We start from the raw sequence: 25153 nt of genomic DNA, 5'->3' as shown, positions 1-25153 counted from the left end.
TGTGATGTTTTGATCCGAGCGGAATTTGAACGCCAAAGAATTGTCAACGAATGTAAACAACTTTAGATAGAGCAGCTAGATTACCCTATTTTTAATCTAGATCAGTTTGGGGATACCTTCGAATTACAGATCCAAGTTGGCTGTGCAGAATCAGTTTCGAACGAGGCCGGCAGGAATAAGGTTTGCATTGCACGTCGCACGTCGAACAATACAACATTTCATTCTTTGTTCCTTAGCGAATGATGGAAAGCATCCAACAAATCCATATTCAGCTGAAGTCGCGGAACGGGGACATCTTTCTGGTTGATCCGGCCATTCTGGAGTACTCGGGCGTGCTACAAGCGAGACTCGACGAGCTTTGGGCGAGCGAGAAGGGCGATAACGTCATAATGGTTCCCGAAGGAGACTCGAATCTGCTGAAGATGATCATCGATTGGTTGCGCAGTCGTAAGGAGGACCAGTGCAGCATCCCACCGTCACCGGAAATCGCAATCGCCGACAGTTCATCAACGATTGCGGCCAATCAGGAGCACGAGGATCTGAACGACGGCCGGATACCGGGCATCGGCCAGTGGGAGGCTGACTACTTCAACGGTAACAAGGGGAGCATCTTCACACTGCTGGCAGTGGCCAATCGGTTGGAGGTCGCTACACTTCTTAAGGATGCCGGATGGGCCCTGCTCAAATGGTGCCGAAACAAATCGCTCGATGAAACGTACGAAACATTCGGAATACGCAATCCTACGGAGAAAACGAATCGTGGCGGCGAATCTGCAGGGCCTGGACCGGAATCAACGGCTATTCCCGAGAATGCGGAGGCCGACGAATGTGACCGAAACACGATGCCACAACATGATGTCGAAATAGAAAATATCGATGAGACTCCAAAAACCGATGACGATACGATGCCAGCCGGTGCCGAAAAAGCAAAGGACGGCGAATCTCCGGAATCCGATGCCTACGATGCCGAAATGATAAGCGTCAGCGAATGTGCAAACACCGAAGTGGGATCGATGCCTGCAAAAACAATTGATACCGAAACAGGAGAAGCCAGCGAGTCACCAATGATCGACGATGCGGCATTAACCCCTGAAACCGAATTCGAAACAGCAAAAGTCGGTGAGTGTTCAACAATAGGTGCTGAACCAAACCCTCCAACAGATGGCTCCGATACAGCCACTGTGCCTCCGACGGCCGATACCGAACATGGAACATCCGTGGAAGAGGAAGGGACGCCGAAGCCCAGTATCGATGACGATGACGCTATGGATATAGATATTATTGAGCTCGAATAAGGCTTACTTTGTTCTGTTTTTAGAATGAGCGAATAAACGATGCGTAACCGTTGGAACTATTCGAATCACAGAATTAGTCTTTTGGATACTATTAAGGACTGTGATCCAAAACTCGGTTCGAGACGAAATGGAGAAGTGCTGGGTGGTGTGCTGGGACCAACGCGGATTTTGTGCGGTTTTTTGCGACTCCCCACGCTGCCACTTGATGATGCCGTCGTTCATTGTGTACGCAAATGCCCGGCGCACCTATCGCTAGCCCGATCGGGCGCGTTGTGCAACCCCTTTCCGGAGCGTCACTTTTCGGCACGTATTTTTCCGGTAAGTAGAACACCGGTAAGTGCAACAATAGTGAACCGAAGCGCGGTGGGCGCGTGATGGAGATCTTTACGACGAGATAGAAATGTGTGTCATACGTGGCAAGGGGTTTTTTGGGAAGAAAGTGAAACGGCAACGGCAATTAAGTGGAGAGACAAAATTCAATTCTAGCGAGGAGGGCACGCGTGGCACACATTTGGGGTGAGCTGAACAATTACACAACACAAACAATGTCGTTCGCTTTAAAGGGGCTTTAAATATTTACGTAATTTTGCATGGTTTATTTGTGATTTTCGACTTTGCCGGGCATTGTGGACTTTCGATTGCATACCTCTAGGCGCATACACTGCAACAAATACTAACCCTTCGGTGCAACGGTGGCGGTGTTTTTACAAATATAAGGGGGCGAAATTTGACATAAACTCATTATTTGAACACATTTTACATTTAATGTCAAATAACCAAATGATAAAGCCGTTCTTGATCGTAAATTAGGGCCCGTGCGATGGGTTAATCTCTTAATAAAATTTAGCATTTATTTTTTTTTAATTTAGCATACGGCAGATACGAATGAGGCCTGTCGAAGTTTGCCTTAATGTATCTTTCCAATACTTCGAAGCTGAGACTGCAATTCGCGATGCAACTTCCGGTTTTGTACCGCTCCTGCGCTTAAATACACCGGATCTTCTGGCAATTCAAACGGATTCCACTTGTCGCCGGTTTGACGAAATGTCATAAACGAACTTTCGGTGCCCTTTGGTATTCCAGGTGTAAACCAGGGGTCCGTCGACAAAATAGTGTCTTCAATTGTGTACCGGACTTCGTTCACCGAGGTTGACGCCATCCTTCGTTCACTGTCACAAATGTTTCGTTCTGGGTGAATTGTGGTGCATTTTATAATGGTTGGGAGGACCAACAGCTTGAAGATAAGCCTTACCTTATCTTGAACGTCCTGAAGGGTTTTGAGGACAGTACATTACATACATTGAAAAAAGGTGTAGTTCAGTTCTCATTCTCTCCTGAATTGGCCGATCGCTCAAGCCACGAGGTTACTGCACAAGCGCTTGAAGTGTTTTACATAAGTCGAAAGACCGCTGCCTGCCCCGGACACCGAGGGCGTCACTCTTGTTAGGTAAGCGTCACGCTAGTCACACACTTTTTTTTTGCTTTCTTTCGAGGACTTGGACCGATCTTAAGCATCGTCACCACAGCAGGTGGTGTGGGCCGGTTCATCGGCGGCTTTATTTTTAGCAAATAAATAGGTCATAAAAGCCACCCGGAGGGCAGGATTAGATTGGTCCAGTTTTTGTCACTCCCCCTTTCAAGGCGCGAAAGGCGCGCTTCGTGAGCAACCCGCGGGCCAAACCGCGCGCCCGTATGATCAAATAAAACGCTCATAATTTCCTGTGTGCCAGTGCCAAACTAATTACGGCGATTGAGGGCCATCGTTACGATTCCGTCGACCGAATGGAGGATTTGCTTAACATCTAGCCTACGGTGTCGATGGTTAATTTGTCGAGCCAGGCTGGACACCACAAAACCAGCGGCACCAGGGCAGTGTGGTTTGTGGTTAGGCTGCAACATTTTTGCACGAGTTTGCTCGATCGTCTAAAGCCGACCCAAATATTGCGACACAGGGCGCGGGTCACTGAGGCCGAAATGGACGGCGAAATTAACTTTCAGCAAATTATTTTCCTGTCCTGTCCGGTTCGGCGATTGTTTCGCGACCATCACCTCGCTGTGTCCCGCGGTCATCGCGGTATCTTTTGAGCCGTCTGGGTTTGGCCAGTGAAAGCAACAGGCACAGTGGCTAGAGGCCGGTGGTAGAGAAACGGTTTCCTGATCCGCGGGTGATCGGGAGTGGTCGAGATTTGTCACCGGTGACTCGCCCCGAGGGTGGTGTGCAGCCTGCACACACAGCGACACCGTTCTCCGATCGGCTCCGATCGAACCGGATGACCGGTGATCGAGTTTTTGGCTGTATGTGGTGCGTGATATAATCGCCCTCTAGACCAAAAACAACCTTCGGCCTCCGCTGATAGTGCAGTCGGTATCGCTCGTCGCTGTCACGCAGCTGGCCTGCGTTCGAATCCCGGGACCGGTTGTCACGCAGCCGGCCATGGTTTCGATTCCCGATACTGGCGTGACAGAGGGATTGGCGCGGGGCCAACACACCGGTACAGAGAGGAACTTAGATTGACATTGTCTCGGGTGCAGGTCAAGACCGCTCATTAGTTTTTTTTAAATCCCGGGCCGTATTTATTAAATTTAATTGCATTTCCTCCACTTCAGAATGGCCTTATCCCGGGCCAACTCGGCTGTAAGATGCTGAAGGTTTATTACGTGTGTCGGTTCATGTTGTAATAGTATTATTGCCGTTGCCGAATTTGGATGTTTTTACTACTAATAGGTGAAGTTCCGTGAAACCAATAGGTAATTGTGTATGATGGCGGCCGATAGCTGTACATTGTTCCGGGAGTTGTAGGTGTTTGTAGTATCTTCAGTGGCTATTGGACCGCTCAGTGGTTGTTGTCGAATACTTAAAAGCAGAAACAGGTAATTTTAACGTTATAATTCCTTTTTGTCTTGTCGCAACGTTATTTTTGGTATCTCCCGTTTCCCATGTTTCATCAAAGAGATGTTTTAATGAGCAACCACCTTTATTGTACTGATTCAATCAAATGCTATGCTTTTTTCATATTAGAAGAACGGAAAAATGTAATTAGCAGTTGTTGTGAATTTTCGAATGATGTGATAGTGCAGATGATGAATAGAACGCTTTCTTGCAGATTTTACACACAAACGGCTTTTCACCGGTATGAAGGCGAACGTGATTTTTGAATGTGGATAACCATGCAAATTTGGACGGACACTGCGGACACTGATAATGTTGATCCTTGTTGTGGATTTTCTTATGTTCTGTCAGATTGCTTGAAAACCTGAATGTTTGATCACATATTTCACACGCATAAGGCTTTTCGCCGGTATGAATACGAATGTGATCCTTTAAATTTGACGAAAGCGCAAACATTGAAGGGCAATGTGGGCACTGTTTGTATTCGTCCTTGTTGTGAATTTTCTTATGTTCTGCCAGATGGCTTCGAGATTTGAACGCTTTGGAACAGATGTTACATACACAAGGCCTATCGCCGGTGTGAGTGCGGATGTGAATCTTCAGCTGGCTTGGGAGAATATAAGTTGCGGAACAATGAGGGCAGTGGTGCTTTCCCTTATTCCGATGGTTTTTTCTGAGGGCGTTCCGGTTAACGTTCCGTTCGTTGTTAACTTGTTGACGACTCCGAAGGTTATACGAACGCAACTGATGTAGCGTTTTTTCTTGACCGTTTTTACGTTTTCGGACAACTTTATGGTTTTTTCGGGCATCGATGGCTGCAATTCCGTTTCGAACTGATTCTGATGCTGAATCCTCAATATGTAGGTGTTTTGTGTTAGTTGCCGCAGGGGGATCTTCTCCATCCTGGCAGATCAATTCTGAAGGATTTGTTGGGCTGTTATCCTGTTCATCGACATCGCCATTCTCTAATTTGAATGCAATAGGATTTTCCTCTGCTTCGAATAAATCATCAGGTTGGTTGCCACAATATTCATGTGTCCCATTTGCTTGATGAGCTGTACAACTCCCCTGAATCAAGGGTAAATCGTGCGCTGCATCCGGTGTGGTGATCCGGTCATCCGGTGTGACTTCACTTTTGATTAACAATGCTGTGCCAACCGTTTGTTCAGCAGAGTGGCCAAGATGGTCTTTACTGATGTCTGCCTCGTTCTTCGTTGTGTCTTGCTTTTCGGTAAATCCATTGACAAGTGCAATGTTTTCGTTGCATCGCCAGCGAAACGTATACATCTTGTCCAAACGAAAATCACACTTCGGGCACAAATATTCCTTCGTATTTATTCCAGGTAATACATTGGCCTACAAAAGTACAACTCTCATAAAACAGTCTTTCTTGTGGAATAGGCTGAGATGTCTGTTTTAACCATCTTCCTACCTGAAAACCGGTACAATCGAAGAGTAGTTGAAGCTTGTATTGTCCGGATTCGTCGTTCGCTAGGGGCTCCAAAGCTTCACACTTCGACAGGCACCATCGGCATATTTTGGTTCTGGAAAAAAAATGGCCTATCACACCGTTTTATCATTTTGAACACCGACTTACTCAACACCAATCTCTTTCTTGATTAATGCCGCAGCTTTCATTTTGTCTGCAATCGTCTATTTCTGTGCAGAGATTTTATAAATTCGTCCGCGTGTAGTTTGTTTACTATTCTGCGGTGCGTTTTGACAGTTTCGGTTCCGTTTCTACCCTTTTGACAGCTCGGTTTAATTTCGTCGACACAGGAACTCACGGGCAGTTTATAAACTGTAATTGAAGGGTAGCTCTGATGTCACTCAATGTTGTAGGCAATTCAAAATATAATCTAGCAAAAATCGGTTAAACTCGATTAAATGGTCAGATTTTATATGAAGCGAACACACCCATACGCCTGCTATGATTGAGCAGTTTTCTCGTCGAAAAAAAAAACACCAACTCAACTGTGCTGGAAATTATGTGTATAAAACTTTACCACCGGAACGCAACCGGAATGCCATTACCGAGATAAAAACAAACAGAAAGAATAAGTCCATCATCAACACACAGCTGACCCGAGGCGCAAACGTCGTCAGCGTCGTCGTCGCTGCAGGATTATGTTTTCCTCACGTTCGCCGTTATCTTCGTGATCCGCAATTTCCATTTCCAATCACTCAGAGTCCCCGTCCAGCTCTGAGCCCGCCCGGAACTCGGATTTTGAGGTTTCAATCCCCCAATGCCGCGGCCAAATACAAATCACCGTCACCGCGCCCAGCCACTCTCTGGTAGGGCCCGTAGTGGCTGCCGTGGGTGCTACTGTTGCTGGTGGCTCGTGGCACACTAGGAGGTGGTGCCCTGGTGCCTGGGTGTGTGTTTTTTATACCTTTTTTCTGCCCCAAGGTGCGGCAAGGGAGAGAGTACTTTCGTCCCTGGTTGGCCGGCCGCTCCGCGCCAGGAGAGGCCAGGCTCATACACACTTACGACCCTCTGGGTCTGCCGTTCGTTAGTCCGCTCGGACTGGCCGCGGCTGAGTGACAGTTGAAACGGTTTTCATATCTTCACTCGCAACCGCCTCTGATTGATACGATCTAATCAATCATCTTTGAGATGATCTCGTTTTTTTTTGTGGGTTTCGGTTTGCTTATTGCGCTGTCAGTCGCTCGCAGTCGGGACCCGGTGAGTGGACCAATTGCCTATTGCTTCGCTAGGAAGGCAAACGGGGCAACAGAAACACCACCACCTGGCACTTTGCGAAGCGCTTGTTAGTAACATATTCGTAACATCGCGACTTCACCGGGACGAACTCATAAAATGAAAGAATTGATCGCCGTCGTGGTTGGTTTCGCCACCAGCGTCACACGCAGACAGGATACAGGAGCAGGTTGGTCTCCCGGACTCCCGTAGACCCAAGACGAAGAGGAAGAAAACCGCAGTGCCACGTGATTGATGATTGTTTCTGGCAAGTTTTGCTAGTTGGCGAGCGAGCGAAAAACAAATTAAAATCTAGCACATGCACGGTTTCGGTTCAGTTTGTCCACAATTTTTGTGTGTTTTGCGAACCCGAAATTGTTGCCGATGATTTCGGCCAAACAATTGTCATCAGCGTGGAAGTGATCGGTATCGACCGGTGATTGATTAACGACGACGACGACGACGACTGCGATCGCCAGTCACTCGAGTTGCTGTTCCGGAAAAAGCGTCAGGATGTATGTGTTTGTGCGTTACGTAAATACAGCAGTTGAGAGTGATCGAAATTTGATTGGCTGCATATTAATCATACTTACATTTGATTGATACGATCGTTAGCCGGCGACATTATACAATTTGAGTGGGACACCGGGTACTAGGTAGTCTCTGGCGGCAATCAAGAGTGCAACCCGCAATCTTGATCCTCGAGTCAAGTGCACTTGGCTTGATTAATTTTATTACGTTTTAGCGCATCCTCCTCAATATGCTGAAAGAAATAAAATTAGCTAGGCGGTGTTATGTGTGGTATCGAAAGTAATCCCCTTTGGCGGGTTCGAATTCGAGTTTGAGGAGGAATTTCCCTTTTTTGGTTTGGAATTTTTGAGACAAAAAATCCATCTTGGTAAAGCTTAAGACGGGACGGATCATGTCAATCACCGGCTAAAAAGCGCTGCTCAAACTAATCACCGGTCGGTCGCGTGGGTGCCAAACGGGATGGCCGCGGCCCTTTACACCGAGCCCACACTGACCGAACCCTAAGCTGAACCCCCCTCAAACCAATGGGGACGGCGGCCCGAGGCCACGTGTCCCGAATTGGCTGGTGCCATTGTTGCAAGATTGCCTTCCGCGCGCGGTTTCATTAAACTTTCGTTTGGCGTTTCTTCGTTTAACAGGCGGCTGTTACTCAAGACTTTTTTCACCATTATTTCAGGAACCGCGGGGTCGCGTTTAGGGGTCTCCTTGTTGATGAATAAATTAGGCGCAAACCCGCGAATAATCGGCCTCTCCCTGCATTTAACCGACCGGCCGGGGTCCCGGATTTGAGACACTTTATTCGAGCACACGCCAGCAACTAAACGGGACCAGCGTCGGGCCCAAATTGGGACCGATTTCCTGGCTGCCTCGACAGATTGCGCAACAAATTAGACGACGGCGAGCCGAGTTTGTGGCTCGTGTCCCGTGGCATGTCAACGGTTTCGCTCAGCTCGTCAACCAGCGCTCACGCGGTTCGTCGCTGTGCGTTTGTGCAAATCATCATCGACCCAACTCGGCGTCCTTTTCGGCGTACGGGCGCGACTTCCTCGCGAAACGGGACTGCAAACAATTAGAGTCGCATTTAAATCGGCAAATTAAAAATTACCATCGCACGCAGCGAGACACATTTGCCCGGCGACCGCCTTTCTCGGGACGTGGACGCATGCCTTTCTTCTGCGCGCACACTCGTATCCAATCATCGTCCCGTCCCGTGCTTTGGCGGCCAATTGATGCTCGAAAGCCACCGGCAACCGAGGCTCATTTCGCGTCCAGTGCCGGACCCTAATTACCGGCGCGGTCCCAAAGACCCCGACGGTCGCCGGATTTTCTACCGATTTGTGGCCGTTTTCTGCCAAGCGACAACTACCGCCATCCGGACGGACGGACGGACCATGTGGACCCAAAAGGGGTCCAAGATGTCCTTAGGAAGCGGGTGGGGAGGCGAAAACCGTTCCGTTCATCTCGAACCACATTCTTGACCACGGCCTTCCGTATGATGGTCAGCTTGTGATCAGCTTGTGCGTGATCGATGGGAACTCGGCGGCCGTCGTCAGTCGGCACAGTCGCAGTGGAAAGGGAAGGGATCGAAAGTAAGATCCTGCACCCCGATCCTCTTCGCAACGTGCATAAATCTTTGGAGAAGGGTTTGGTTTTTTTGAGCAGCCCCTGGTGTTGATAAAGTAAAAGGCGCAAACATTCACCTTAAAATTTCGTGCCGTTTTCGACGTCCCACGAGATGCTCGTACTTTCGTTTGGAAGAAATTTAGGTTTTGCGTCAGCTTGTTGGAATCGTACCACCATCGTTTTTACGTTGAAAGGTTATCGCAAATCGCAATCGCGTTGTGCCCAATAATGTTCGCAAATAATGAGCTCCTAATTGACTTGTTGACGTGACGGTAAAGTGTCTGAAGCCGATCGAATAGAAATTGTCGTCAGAAGCCTGTTTCGATGGAACCGGTGTAGGTTGCGTTTCGGATCACTGTACTAAATACGATGAACGCTCTGGACAGCGATCGGCGATGGCCATGATGGCTTCATTTTACAGGAAGCTTACGAGTTCTTCTATTTTCGATATCAAAACAAAATGTGCTACATTGAACTTGACTTCAGTGATTGCATTCAAATACTGCACGATATTATTAAGAAAATATGTTACATGTTATTGATAAAAGAAGGTATTTTTATCATATTATAATTAATATTATAATAATAAAAATAGCGTTTCACAAATTCAGTGAAGGTTCATTTCAGGAATCAACACCTTCTTTGACGAACCTGTTGAACGTTGTCATGGTTACAAGGCTTGCTTTTCTCCGATGTGGCCATAGAATTCCTGATTTAAAGTCATTTGGGCAAATTGATAAAATAATATTTATTTTTCTTTTGTCACACCTCATTTACCTGTGAAATTAACACTTAACTGGCCCCAAATGAAGTCTGACAGGCTTGGGACTTAGGTTTGTCGGACAAGTAAATTCATGGAACTCACAAAAAAACATTTCTCCGATCGCCCTGGGCTCACTTCCTTCCGTGTTAAGGAAGGAAGGAGCCCTCTATTACTTAACCCCCCTCGCGACGACGCGTTCTGCTGCCTCCTTTGTCAACCTACCACCGGGATACCTCTATTGGTTTCGTGCCGTTGGAACTGTTTTTTTTGCCTATCGTTTGTTATGATTTGTTTGCAACATTCGAAAACGGATTTCCTGAGATCTGATTCACGCTCAATAGGCCGCCGGCCCTCGATCGGCGAACGGATGGGAACATAAGTGACAGAAAAGAAGCCCACATGTCGGACCGACGACAAGTGGCCACTTCACGGCGCAATACGCGTGAAACTTGCGTGTGGCTGCGGCGGCGGTCACCAAGGTACGTCGCTGGCGGGCTTTTCAAGATGCTTGAGAGTGAGCACGATTGGCAAACCTGCGCCGAAGAGAGAGAGAAAGAGGCACAATTAAACGGGCGAGCCCGAGGGAGAAGGGGCGAAAGAAAGCCGCGATGAAAAAATGCGAGCAAAAGGGCTCGCCGGGAGTGCGCCGGTGCGCCTAGTAGTAGAGTAGTGGCGGTTGGAATGTGCCACCGGCGCTGATTCGTTTCGATGTCGCAATCGAGAGCACCACCACCAGGGTGGGATAGGATAGGCTCGGAGATAGAGAGAGAGAGAGCTCCTTCGGGACCGGACAATCACGGATTGTCATACATGGAAGCAGGATTTTGCACACCGGAGAGTCCCCGGCGCTGGTCACGAAGCTGCGAAGGCCAGCGACGGCCGATCGTCGCCGAGCGTTGAAAGCAAAAGTGCGAAACCGGCGCCCGAAAACCGAAAGAAAGAAAGCGAAAGAGGAAAGAGGCTGGGTTAAAACGGCGAACGCACGGACGGCGGACGTGGCCGCGGCCAATGTATAAATGGCTCCTACGCCCTAGCGATCTGTTTTAGTTCCAGACCTACGGTTGGACGGATTAAATCGTTGCGCGCGCGCAAACCACGTGGGCGCTCGCAATTCAAACTCAGAGTGTGTGTGAGTGTGTGTGTGTGCGACCTCCGGAAGGTCCTTCGATCCAGGAACGTGGAACTGAATCCACGATTCTATGATTCGAAACCACCATAACGTGAACTGGTTTCTGTGAAATAATTGTTAATGAAAAATATCGAACGAATTGATAAACGTATCGAAGATCTATCTGCTCCAGACTGAAGCTTCCTGGTGCTCGCAGGTGGTGAAGGTGCAGTGAAAGTGAAGACTGGGGCCAATCACTCACTATATATTGTGTCGAAGCTCTAGCACTGGGTTTTGACTAATCCGTGTTTTAAAAAGTGCACAGACCAGACAGAGATTCTGTTCGGACATACTTCCAACAGTGTCATTGGTGCGGGTCACGTTCCAGAGAGGATACTGTTTTATCATCTACCACAATGATCAGGATGGTAAGTGCAATGCGGAAGTGATTATCTATTTAAGCAAATTCTGCTAGTACTATCAACATTTATGTTAATTAACAAGTTATGCCCCTTGATTCATGGTCCAATGTCCAACACATTTCATGTGTTAGAACGGACGGTGTTGTGATATCATTAAATTAAAGCTTTGCGCCCGGTCCAACTCAACTCAGCCGGGGGTTCGTATCGACTTTCTTCCGCAACGGAACACCGAAGCCTTATGCTGGCTCGACAGAAAGAAGTGGCCCCTCGAGTGGCATGTTAACTACATCGCCCGTAGACGAATGCCTTCCGTTTGGTGGCTAAATTGCATCTCCAGTTACGCTCGCATCCCACTCTCGAAGCCGATCGCCATCGCCGACGTTGCGTTTTCCCAATCGCCAATAATCCGATCGATCGTTCCTGATTCGACGGTGTGATAAACGGGCTGGCAACGTTTCGCCAGTGGCCAACGCTCTAGCGGACGGATGAAGAAGGAAAAGAATGGCAAAAAAAGAACGCAAAGATAAGCTAATAAGCCGTGCGTTGTAAACGCAACCGATTATGTAACACCATCCTGTGAAACCCGCAACCCGCCGCGCGGGCCTCCGGCAACCATTAGCCGGGGTGTGTGGTGGTTCCAGGCCAACCACAAATTATGATCTAAATCAGGGCTAATGTCACTCATTTTAACGGTCTGCCTTTTTACGCCGCCGGTTTGCTCACCTTTTTACCCTAATTAAACCACCGGCCGGCCGGCTGGCCTGTGTGGCGTTTTCGTAATCCCCACGAAGGAAGAGATCGGTCACTAATTTAAAGCCGATACGCCGGCAACCAGATCGAGCAGTGTGATCTGCCGGCAGTTGCTTCCTCGATTTGGCCCCGATCATTTGCACCGAGCACCGATCGTTAACCAGGGGGCAATATCGGTATGTGGCCGAGCATTTGTAGAGAGAGCGGTTGGAGCCTTGATTGGACGGCCAGCTAGGTCCGGGCTAGGGGCTACCGTAAAACCAACTGCCGCGAAGCCGCGCGCGCCTTGAAGCGCGAAATGAAGCTCCGAGCCCGGAGCCTGGTATTTAGTAAACAAATAGCCGATCATCAACACGGTGGACCGCGAAGCGACACGGGGTCGAGACGGAAAGGAAAAGTCGCATCGGACGCCCGAGCCGGACCATTGATCGGTTGATCGTTCGTATCGAAGTGTGCCCACGACCGGGTGGTCATTCATAACGGACGAACGGCCGTCGTTAGTCGTCCATCGTTGGGCGAATGAATGAAAAGCCGGACGGTTGCGGTGGCGATTTTTCCCCACCCATTTCGCGGTCGGTGCCCGGTGCCCTCGCATGATGGCTATAATTTAAGTTTAACCGTACCTAAGCCTCTCAGGTGACACTCTCGAAAGGGATGCAAAAACACCGTCAATCAGGTTTTCGTGTGCACGCCTGTGCCACTGAGTGACACGTGCGAAAATTGGCCGACAGATGCACCGGTGTGTGTTGTGCAGGAAGGAAGCGTTCGCCCCGTTCCCATGGCCCATGCTGGCGTCCGGCCGGCGGATGTGGAATTTGAATAAATTTCCCATTCGCTGACTGCTTCCCGCTTGTCACTTTATGATTGCCAATAATAAAGGGCGACGAGTCGATTAGGCCACCGCCAGCCCCGGGGGGCTGACGCCGGAGAGATTATTGCCCCGGAGACGGAGGTTCGTCGCTTGCCTTTCCGCTACTAGTCTTGCCCACGCATCGAAGTCTTCCGTTTTGCGCAAACCGGGTGAGAACACACAAAAAAACGCTGGGAATTCGCGACCTTCGATTTTATTGCGACGGCCCATTACGGTGGGATTCACTTTCCAACGGTTGGGTCCACTGATTGAGCAGTTTGGCGTCCCATAACCGGGCGCATTTTGTCGACACGGTCGTCGAACCGTTTTTCTAACCGCGAGCGCGTGGCGACGAGCCTGGGCAAAAAGTGGCCAATCCGATCCGAGCTGCGGATGGTGCGGAAGTTTTGCCACTCTGAAGTCACTCTGCCAACTTGTCACTGGCGGTCGGTCAGTCATCACCGTGCGCCATTCAAACCGCGGAATCGCGCCAAATAATCGTGCACAGCCTTTGCCCCACCTTCTTTCAGACCCTTAAAAGGCTAACCACGGATGTGTCGCCGCGAATGGTGGGGAAATTAGTTGTTTACCTGTGCCGGGGCGGTTCGGTTTAATGAAATCGAGCGCGACACACTGCACGGATCGCTGAGGGCCATTTCACCGCAGGTTCGGACCGAGGCGAGCGGGAGGTCGAGCGCACTGAGTGCGAAAATGGCCGTCGGGATTTAAATTGCACTTTTTCCACCGACACCCCCCGGCGGGGTGAGGGGATGGGTTTTTGTTTCTCCGTCCAGCCATCAGGCTGTGGCCAGGAATCGAAGAGGAATCTGTTGATTCATGGTTCATTGATTGCCCGGAATGTGCTTTAGCGTATGATTAATGGCGCAGTTTGCTGTGGTGAGCCCTTCGCACCGGCCGGCCGGGCTGCTTTTTCTAATGTGATTGTGATTTAATAGTAGGCGACGGCCAAATGACACTAATGAGTGTGTGTGTGTGTTGGATAGAGGAAGCGAATGGAGAGATCATTTGAGAAGAAAACGGTCTGTGAAATGCTATTATCTCTTTAAAAGGTTTATATTCTTTTTGTTCGGATGATCGAAAATGGAGCTTTTTTGTCTGCAAATTTAAAAGGTTATGATGTCAGCCTCTTTTTTACGAAAGTTCTCTAAGAAGCCATTCAGCGGGATGTCCATTGGCCTCTGCCAAACTGGACGGCCTAAGGAGACTTTGTGGCCTGGGTCGTCGTCAGCCAGTCTCATGACATGACCAGTCCACCAGAGACTACCGATCAATTTGATCATCTTCCTCTCGGACGCGACTATGACGGTTTCGTCAGCGAAATAGGTTCTCCAGACTGCAGCATGACTCGGTGGCTATCACCCTAATGCGAACCTCTTCAGCAATGTAGTTGTTGGTGCTAACATTTTACCCTACATCGGTGAAGCTCAAGGCAACCTTAAACTTTAGGCTGCTCTTTTAATCCCATATAAGCCTGAGCTAGCCTTCGGAGAGCCTTCGACCTATGATGTCTTCGTTGGACTTGAAGTAGACAATCGCTGAGGTCTCCACTACACAGAGTTCCGGATAGCTTGCTCCAGCGCGATCTTTGTTATGGTCATGCTAGAAGTTTGACCGATCTTCCAAAACTAGTCCTGGCCTCATACAATAGCACAGCCCGAGCAAAATTTCATGATACAAAAAGCCATACAATTAAACTTATTCCATAACAAGCATTATCCAAACTGATAGTTTTGGAGAAAGAATGTGTTAAGACTTAGATGCCAAACTGTAATCCTTGAAACAGAATTTATTTGTATTACTTAACTTGCGAGGGTAACGAAATCAGTTCAGTGGCACCCTGAACGCCGTTACCAGTATGTAACGTGTGTGCTCTCCGGACTGTCCGTGCTCGCGTTCGGACACACTCGGAACATAACCATTAAAATGCAACCTGTCGCAGCCGTCTAGAGTCTCCGACGGACCGACCGACAGCAATCGGCACAACATTGTACCACAGGTGGCCGCGGCCAGCTATCGCCGGCGACAGTACAAAATGTTTCCGGCTCATCGGAACCAACTCCGGCGCACTCCGGCTCTGCCATGCCGTGGCTGCCTATCGGACGTCGGATTATTGCAAAATAAGATGATAAAAATTACTTCACATGAACATTTGCGCTGGTCTCTATCAACGGTACTCGAGGTACTCCCGTTTTTTTCCCTCTATTTCTTCGTTGGAAACTTTGTTTTTGATTTCCCTGCTTGCTTTGCGCGGCGGTCGGTTAACTTCCTTCCGTCCTTCCGTCAACCGGTATGCCCAGCGGCGGCGGCTGCTGTCGTGGCCAGCGCGGCCATCGTAATAGCAGAGGGCCGCCGCCGCCGACACCGACGTCTGGACTGGTTTTGGACAGTTGCGCGCTCTTGATATGGGAGCGCGCGCAGAGACCGCAAAAAGCGACCCGAAGCAGCCGGACGGACCTGATCGACCAGCGAGTGCAGCGACAATAATAAAATAAGCAACTATTTACAAGAAAGCAGCCAACTGTCAGTGCAGGTCGATTGCAGGAAGAAAGTGTCCGCCCGGACCTCCGGGCCCGGGCCGTGTGGGCCCATGTGGTCAGCCACACCGCGCGCGCGGCAACTATCACTCCGTCGTCGTCTTTGGTCGGTCGGTCGGCACCTGCAAGAAGGTGGTGCCCTTACCCGCAGGCGCCCGATCGAGAAAGAGACGTACAGAAAGACACAAAAAACTCGATCGATCGATCGAAACGTAACGTAATTCCGTTGCCCGTTGGCGAATGCTCCGATTTTTTCCCAACGTACGGCGGCGACGACGGGGACGACGTTTTGTTTCCGAGGGAATCGGGAAGCAAAAGTGAAAGCGGTTCCTTGATCTTGATCTGGAATTCTGGCCCCGGTGCGACCGGTGCGCGGTTTGCGGTCTTTATCAGCCGGGGCGGCGCGGGGCCGTTGCCGACCTCTGATCTCGGGATCGATCGTCCACAGGGGCGTTGTTCTGCGGGATGGTTGTTTCTCTGTTTCGGGGTGGCCACCGCCCCGGCCGGCCGGACGTCGGTGAAAACGTGCCATAAATATTAGACGCACCTTTGCGCGCCGCTCTTGAGTAGCCCAGTAGTTGCCGGGGCCATTATTTTTGCACGCCTATCAGATGGCGATGCGGGCTCGATAAGCAAACTGATTGAATTACGAGAGCCCGATGCCCGAGAGGCGCACGGATCACGTTTTTCGGGTTGCAACAAAATTGGAACCGGAGCGAAGAAAGGTTCCAATTGACAGCGATTGCCAGTCTTGTATCAAGGCTTAACTTGAAACGTGTCCTTTCAGAAGACGTCAAGAAATTTGTTTATCGCTGTAAATCGCTGTCGCTACTTTACCAAAAACTATATTAAACATAATGTGACGTTTTAGTACATTTGCGCTATGTCCTTACCTCAACAAGCCGTAATTTCGAAACTTTTGCTGAAAGAGATTCGCCTGAATAAATATGTTTTCGATGCACTCTTTGTTGGAACAGTGGATGCGGCATTTTACCAGCAAATGACACTACACTTACGAAGCGTACGTCCATGATTACGGGCTGTTAAAAGGCACTCAGATCGTGCCCGGGCAATCATGTACCGCGCGCGGGATCCGAGGGAGCGGGAAATGCAAACGAAGCATTATCCTTTCGCTTTGCGTTCCTTGTCATTGGCAGTCCATTGATAAAAAAGCGACACTCTGAGACACCCCCGGAGGTCCGGCGATCGTCCGGCGATCGAAGAAGAAGAAGTACTTTCGATCTTGCATCATCATCATCATCAGTTGACCGCGGTTGGTTGCCGACCTCGACGAGGCCGCCGCCACGAGAGTCTATAATTTCCAATCGCTCAGCACAAACGAACCGATTTACTGATACCCGGGTTTATGCACTGGCCAGGTGCCCGTTCCTCGAAGTAACTGCTAATGACACCGTCAACTGCCGATCCCGAAAAAAAAACAGGAATGCGCCATTCGGTGGCCCATTCGTTTCTCTTTTTTCGGGGGTGTCCGGGATCAGGTCAGGTCCCGCTGAAAATACGAAACCGTTGGGGGGGGGGACCCATGTGATGGTGGCCCAACCTGATAAATCGGATCACCGGACCGAATCTGAGCGCCGGGGCCGGGTCCAACAGCCTTCATCGCCACTGCAAGGGAACATGAATTGCTTTCTTTATTTCGTCCCACTCGGTGACCCCCCCCCCGGAACGGTGGACGCCCGCGTATGTTGTAATGTATCATGTCCGGCCGGCAGCCCCGGGGCAAGCGGATTTTCGCTTTCATTTCGCTGCTCCTGCTCCGGCAACCTCCCACGGGTGAAGGTTTGAAACGAAACCTTTGTTTATTTCCACCCGAACATGCCCGCTGTCGGTCGGTCGGTCGCCTGCTCTGTCAGGTCCACTGATGGACCACTGATTTTGATGGCTTGTTTTGGGGTCGGGAAGAAATTTCGAGCCCGGCAGCGAGGTTGAGTTCTGTTTTCTCCACCACTCGGGACGGTGGGGTCATCGAAAGCTTATTGACAGGCGGACAACGTTGCGACAGTAGCGACAGGGCGGATAAAAACGGACCGTGGCCGTTGTTACAATGTTTTGCCCACTGCCCCGCGCCGGGGCCGCATGTTTACGCACCCGTGCCCGCGTCGCCGGAAGCTCCGGGTCTGTTGTTGTTCATGTTCATGTTGGCTGGCTGCCTCCTTTTTTTGTTTCGTTGCTGCTTTTAATTGATTAACGTGTCGCTAGAGCCGCCAGATAACAAACTGACCGTTTTTGTGCTCTTGCGATCACTGACCACAATTGCTTCATCGCCTCAATCGCGGGTCATACATAAAAATGGGCGCGAGGTATGATGTATTTGCGCCCTCGAGGCGTTTAATAAACTCGGGAAGAGTGCGAGGCGATTGAGTGCAATCAACGCCGCGTTTGAATTGTTCCGTGAAAAATGTAATAGTCCAACGATTAATTTATCCTGCTTCATTTGAACAATTGAAGAGATTTCCCATCAGATTCAACGTGCAAGTAATAATCAATTGTATATTCCTTAGCTGCTTTAGTAGACTGTTGTTTTAGTACAACCACAATTGATTTTACGATTAGCTTCTTTATGCAATCGAAAGATGTTTCTTTCTGTTTTATACTCTAATGTGTTTGTTTAGTAATTTTTGGTTACTTCTGTGTTACTACTTTACTTTCAATTTAAAACAATATTGAAAACTGAACACACTACTAACTACTACGAAGAATGGCTTATTATTTATTGCCGCCTATTTCTTCTTGGAACTTTCTCTGCAACTTTTCTGACTGATTTGTTGTTTAAGCAGTTGCATCTTACTATTGTGGGGCTTTGGAAATATTTGCTTTAAAAGAAACGTTCAAGTTTCCATGTTGTCCTTGTCCTTAATTAAATTCGTCAAGCTTTGTTACCCGCCAATACCTGAGCACTCACTCGCACGATCGAGAGGCAAATATTAGTTACATCGTCACTTGTCTTCTTCCAGTCCACCGCGCTCACGGCAGACTGCAAACGGCAATCCTTCGAACCGTACAACCGAGCCCATCGCGTCCCGGAAAAAACCCTAAACGGTGGTGGTTAATTTCGAAATTGCCCATCAAGATTGACTAATAACCCGATTTCAATGCCCGATCCGCGCCGTTTTTGTTGTCGTCTCCAATCTAATCGCGTCATCTTAATCCTTCCCATCATCATCATTATCATCGGCACGATCGCGCGTATCTATCGACGGCGGTGAAAAACAAAACCAGCGAACTGCAACGAGTTTCACGCATCGCATTCCCGAAGCACCGCGCGCCACGAGCGATTTAACGCCAGTTTAGAGTCCCGGTCGATCGGTTGCATTCGCCAACGACATAAGGAGTGCCAAGCGCACTGCGTCTGTGCCTGCCAAGCGGAACTAGCCTGCCTTCGCGAGTTGCTGCTGCGCGGGCCGGGGTAATCTGGTTCAGTGCACTGACCAGCTATTACCATAACACTGCCAGACACCAGCAGCCTCACTGCCAACCGGAGCTCGTCACTCTCGTCGTCGTCGTTGGTGACACACGCACGCGCGGCTTGACTGATGTTATTTAATTTTCCACTTTCTTTTCCCGAGAGGGCTTTCCAATACTGTGTGGGTTTTTTTCTCTATATATATCAGACACGTTGGAGGGTGTCGCGGTGCAGCCACTCGAGAGTCTGGGCGCTCTAATCACTCCTTAAATGCACTACTTAACGTGCCGTGTTCGAGCCGCTCGGCCAGGAATGCGAAAGACGATGTTCAAGTTCACGGTGACGATGCTCGATCGATCGTCGACGACCAGCACCTTCGTCGATTTTGCTCGATTCTTCGAACGCGTTGATCGCCCAAATGTATGCAATACGCTGCGCACGTCACTTCTTTGGTTTAATTTTTTTGCAGGAGATGGCTCTTCTCAAACAAAAAAATTCAGTTAACATTTAAATTTTACCCAAAGATTTCGAGCATCAATAATAATAATACAATACAATAGGTTATTTATTATACTTGAGCACGTGTATTACACATAATCTTTTCTCACCGATCTTTGTTACTGTCATTTTCGTTGCTAGCTGCGCCTAAATCCGATCGTTTTGATCAGCTGCTTCAGCTGCCTGTTGCTTCAGGCCGCGCTGGTTGTTGGGGCTGGCCACGACCCACCGCCCAACCGGCCCACCCAGTTGGACGACATCGAGCGGGACACTCTGAACAGCGAGCGGCAGGTGTTTAAGAAGGAAGCGATCGCTCAGCAACAACAACAACAACAGCAACACGGTGCCAGCTCGAGCCAAAGCAACAACCACTACTCGCTGCAGATCCAACACCATCCGGGCAGCACGGCCGCCGCCCACAGTTCCGTCAAATACGTGACTCCACTTCCGGCACCAACGCAAATTACGTACCCAGCGAAAGGTTGATCGCCGTGCCGCCGTGCCCGTGGTAATTCGATCGATCGACTAATTTGATATCGCTTTTCCCGTGTTTTAGATCATCATCTTGCACCTCAACACTACTTCCACCAGCAACAGCAGCAGCAGCAGCAGCCGGTCCAGCAGCTACAGTATCAACCGCATCAGCTCCATCAGCATCAGCAACTTCATCATCAACCGGTACCGCAGGTGCATGAAGATCACTCAACATACACGGTCCCATCGCGCCAATCGCTACTGCAGCCGGTGATTGGGGGCAGTGCGCCGACCTCGCCCTACCTTACCCCGCAGCCACAGTACGTGTACGTGCAGGCCAGACCCCAACAGCTGGCGGCGGTTACCAGCCCCGGTCAGGGTTTGCCGCAATCGTTGCTACACATTTTGCCACAGAACTCCCAGTAAGTATCCCGGGATGGGGCTCTAATGTTGTTCCTACCCTTCCTTCCTGTGGTTTGTTTTAAAATTCAAGGAACTGTGACCCTTTCGAGGCCGAAAGGTAGGACTATAAAACGTTGCAGAAATTTTGAATGACATTTAAAAGCTATCAACAGTCATCGATTCGCCGTGAGCTATGGATTGAAATGCCTTTCATTCGCCGACCTCTCGAGCTCGAGCATAAGTTTTACGATCTCGAAACTCGCGTTAATGAGTTCGGAGATTGCCGGTGCCGGTCAAGCCAGCCAGTTCCGGTGTCATAAATGGTGGCACGATAAGGAAGCGGGTTGGGTTTATTTTAATGCTGTGCCGAGCAAAATGGCACCACATATCATTAACCGACAGAAGAAAGTGCCACAATATTGTAACATTGGCAACCATGAAAAACATGCCGTAAACCGCGGACGCCCGAGGGCTGTACTTAACGAACAACATTTCGAAAATCGGATCCAGGGCCACGACCACCGGCCGGCCACCTTTATGGCCCGCTTATGTGTTAATTCACATCGAGATAGCCATCCAATGTTTATTGGCCCAATCGATCGACGTTTATGTTTCCGTTAGCTTTCGTTTGGCCAAAAGTCGATTTGCTTCTATTATTGCCCCGCAGAAAGCCCAACTGGATCATTTTGCAAACATCAAACAAACTTCCTCGGACGGCATTTATCCAGCATTTCACCTCGGCTACGATTTGCCAACCATGAAATCGTTCCACGCTCGACCCGGCGGCAAAAATGACACGGCCTTTGGATCATCGAAATCGAAAGGAAATCACGGCACGTCACTGTCATAAAATGGCGGGCCCGAGATCCAGGTGTCGCGTGTTGCGTAACGTTGCTATCGATTCAGTGTTATTACACCTCACCGTTGTTTGAACCGCTGCTCTTTGACCACTCATGTGTGGCATCCAAAGGGTGGCCCGACCCCCGTTGCACTGCTCCGTGATTGATTGCCTGCGATCGGGGCTATAATCCAAAATGGTTGGGTGGCCGCGCTGATGAGCTTGCGATTTAAAATGGTGCTGCCATTTGCTGGCCTCAGCTTCTTTTCCTTGCCGGCGTTAGTTCCGAATCGGCTCGATCGATGCTGTTTCTACCGTTTTCGTTTTGGGCCGCCCATTCGGGGGTGCGGTGCGAAAGAAGGAAGCAATTTGCGGTGGCGATAAATAAAACCATCTCGTTCATTAGTGCAGCGGTTACGCCCGGGGGAGCCGGGAGCAATGAAGGGTGTATAAAAAGTAATAAAATACCACCCAAATTACATCATGAAATCAAACGCTGTTCCGATTATTTCAAAAACCGTTGATTCATGGGAACATTTGTCGCCTCGAGTGTGGAAAAACATCGATCGGTGGTGATCCTTTGTTCGATAATTTCTGATTTTACTTTATGAAAACTCTTTTTAGAGTGCATTGGAAATGCTTAGAAAATTCGAGCATTCGAATGTATTGAGGCCTTTCTATTTAAATGTCTCTAGCGAGAGCCATACCATTTGTTATCTGTTACGTACTTTAAATAAAAAGCAATCAAGTTGAAAATTAATGCACATCTTTACGTCACATTCATCACTAACATGCTGCACCGGGCAACTTGCAGCGCCCTTTATAGGGTTGAGTCTTTCAGTGGACCAAAATCATCAGGTCCACAATCCAGCCAAAGATTATGGCCAGCCCCCCGCATAATAATCGGCGATGAAGAGAGTAAACGATGATCGTAAAGTAAATAGCACCTGCATGTGGCCGCGTAGCGCAGCGAATTCAATTGCCGGTCACGCCAGCCAGGCTCCGCCGGCTATTGGTATCATTAGTGGCGCGGGAATCAGTGGCCCTGGGTGGTGCTGGTAGAGGTGCTAACTGGCCCCTCTATATCGCGCGGGACACAATGGAACTCCTGCCACGGCGGCGGCGTAATGTTGGCGTAATGAAATTATGCCCCAATCTAGGACGCCACGCCAGGGAGTTACTGATTTGTCACTCGGCAGCAGATGGGCAAGGGCCTCTCACGGCCCAGCACTGATGTAGGTCCGTTGATACCGACCATCCTTAAGTAATTTATGACATGTTACCTGCTCAATATGCTGGCGTTGCTCGGAAAGCAAACATCATCTGCAATGCTGCCGATCGGAGCGAGTCGCCGGAGGGTCTTGCGTAATGTTCTTTGGGTTGACGAAAGTCGTCACGCTGTCAAGATTGAGTACAATCGTTCGTAAGTTTCGCTTCCGATTCTGTGATACGAGCACCGAAGGGTGTGAATGAAATTGCATCGAAATTACGCAACTTGAAGTGCGCAAAATTTTCGGTGTGTCAACGATTGTTAGTGTAATAAGCTTGTCTCCATTGCTTTACTTGTCCAGAAGAAATCAGGTTGAATGTGAGTGGACTCTAATTCAGCTTTGCAGGATAATTTTTTATGATTTGTCTTGAAGTTACAAACTGGAATAAGCATCAATTTGAAGGTTGAATTCAGATGTTCAGAACTATATTAACACGAAACGAATTGACAACACGATGAACTTAAAACAAAAAAATTCAGATTGACTTTTTATTGATTGACCATTTGTTCTAAAATCCATTAAATTCAAAATTAGTTATCAATAGTTTTTTTTATTCTCGTCAAAGTTACAATTCGTCATCTCTATAAATGAACTTTGGACACTTTGGCTGGATCAATTTCTTTACTACCTTTGCTTCTGCCTTTGGATGTCCATGTCCATGAGAGCACTCACCTTACCACCGTCTATAAACAAAATGCAAAGCATATCTGACCAAAAGATGCAAAGAATAAGTAAAGACAAGAAATGTATCTCACATCTGGCAGGCTCTTGATTGATGGCTAGTTAAGGCTGGCCATTAAAAACAAATAACTCATCTGCCCCGCTGCGTGCTTGAAACAATGTAGCACAGCGAACGATTTGCCCAGAATTGGCGAGAGATCCACAGATTTGGCACCGAAAGCAGCTTCCATTAGGAATGTCTTTCGCCGGGCCACAGGATTGCTTCGTTCGTTCCCATTCCCAGTCCACCGGTCTACTGCTTGGAGCGTCTTGTCATTATCAACTCGAAAGAAGAAAGGCCAGGCCAGGGGTTGGATTGGTTGTTTTTACTTTTCCATTTCAACCTCTCATAATTGTGTGTGGCACTTGAATATCTTCGAAATGCATTAAATAAATTAATGCAAATAAATTCCTTCCCCGATGGCGGTTTACTGTTGGATCTGTCGATCCTCGAGGTACGCACCACGTTTCGCGCATGCGCTCAGCACTAACGGTCTCATCTGCGATTCGTTCGGATCTCCGTTGACCGTCCTTTCTCTCTCGTTCGTTCGCAATTACCATTATTATGCAAATGTGAGCTAATACAAGATGTGTTTCGTCTTTGCGCAGGGCTTATATCATGATTCCGACTCCGGCGTACTACCACCAGCAGCAGCAGCAGCAGCAACAACAACAGCCTGCACACCTTCCTTCCTCTGGTGCACCGACCCAAGCGCCACACTCGGCCCAACAACTGGCCGCCTATGCCAACGACCCGGACAACCACATCGAGACGTACTCTCACGGCGAAACTGGAGCACAGTCACCGTCCGCACCGGTACCTTCTCCGTCGCTTCCGTCGCTTCCTCCACAGGTTCCACAGGCCACCACCCCGACGCCCGACATCGTCTACGCTCCTTCCGCCTCGACACCGGTTCCACCGCACCGTCACCAGTCCCCATCGTCGGAGTTCTCCATCGTGAAGAGCATCGAGCAGCCGATCTACTACTCACACGATCTGCCACCGGCACCGTTGCCTTCGCCTGCGTACAGCAACAAGGACTTTCCGCAGCACTCATTCGTGGCACCCTACCACCAGCGCCCGACGCATCTGCAACCGTACCATCCGCACCATGAACCGCACGGCCCACAGTACCCGACATTCGTTCCTGGGAGCTACCCACAGCACCTAGCGCCAGCACCATCGCCACTGTATCCCTCACTGAGCCACCCGAACAACGGCATCCTGAACTACTTCGGAGTGCAGCAACGGCCACCGACCAGTCTGCTCGATTCCTACGTCCCCAGTGCCCTGCAGGTGCACAAGGGACCACCCGTCTTTGTTCCGAAAGTGCAGCATCGCCCAGCACCGCCGCCGGTGTCCTTCTACCCGACCGGCTATCCGTTCCTGACGGGGCCCGCGGCTCCCCATCAACTCCACCACCATCAGCCACATCATGCGTTCCCGGTGAATCACCTGCACACCACGGTCCTGCAACCGGCGGCCAGCGCCACAACGCTCGCCGGTCACCACGGGCACCAGGTCCTGCCGGCCTACAACTACAACACGATCGCCTACTCGGTCCCGTTGGCTTTCACCAAAACCTCCGCCCAGTACAAACGGTCGCCGGCGCTGTTCAGTGTGGCCGGATTCGTTCCGCGGCTTCCGCTGGCCATGGCCACCACCAAGCTACAGCCGGCGGCCAAGCTTCCCTGAGTCGTTCGTTTGCGTTAGTCGTTAATTTATTTAGTTAATAAACACCCGTTATCAACGTTTGTGTTTGTGTTTTTCGGGAACTGCGAGCGTTTTTGTATGTCCCGCTAATGGTTTTTAATCCTGCCGACGTCCAAGCATCCCTCAAACTTGAAAAAGAACGGGAAATTGTGTTTAAAAAGGGGTAACATAGTGCATAGCAATGCGTATTGTCTAGCTTTAGGCGCGGTTTGGAATCAATCGAACGCCTAGATGTAGACTATCGTATATCGTTGGGTGCATTTGGGAATCCTTTGGGAACCTGTAGAAAAACTTTAGAGTACTTTGAAGAACGTTTGGAATGCT

General features: G+C 49.4%; 1 protein-coding gene across 1 annotated transcript; it reads left to right on the top strand.

Annotated features, from left to right (window-relative positions):
- Window positions 1–242: 242 nt before the first annotated feature.
- On the top strand, window positions 243–24811 carry LOC128274984 (uncharacterized). Its single transcript, XM_053013348.1, has 4 exons — window positions 243–980; window positions 19552–19891; window positions 19967–20306; window positions 23725–24811. The coding sequence occupies exons 1-4, from the start codon at window positions 243–245 to the stop codon at window positions 24809–24811; spliced, it is 2505 nt and encodes an 834-aa protein (XP_052869308.1).
- The last annotated feature ends 342 nt before the right edge of the window (window positions 24812–25153 follow it).

This window comes from Anopheles cruzii, chromosome 3, assembly GCF_943734635.1.
Source record: "Anopheles cruzii chromosome 3, idAnoCruzAS_RS32_06, whole genome shotgun sequence".
In the NCBI taxonomy this organism is placed as follows: Eukaryota; Metazoa; Arthropoda; class Insecta; order Diptera; family Culicidae; genus Anopheles; species Anopheles cruzii.
This window is presented reverse-complemented; position numbering and strand designations above follow the sequence as displayed.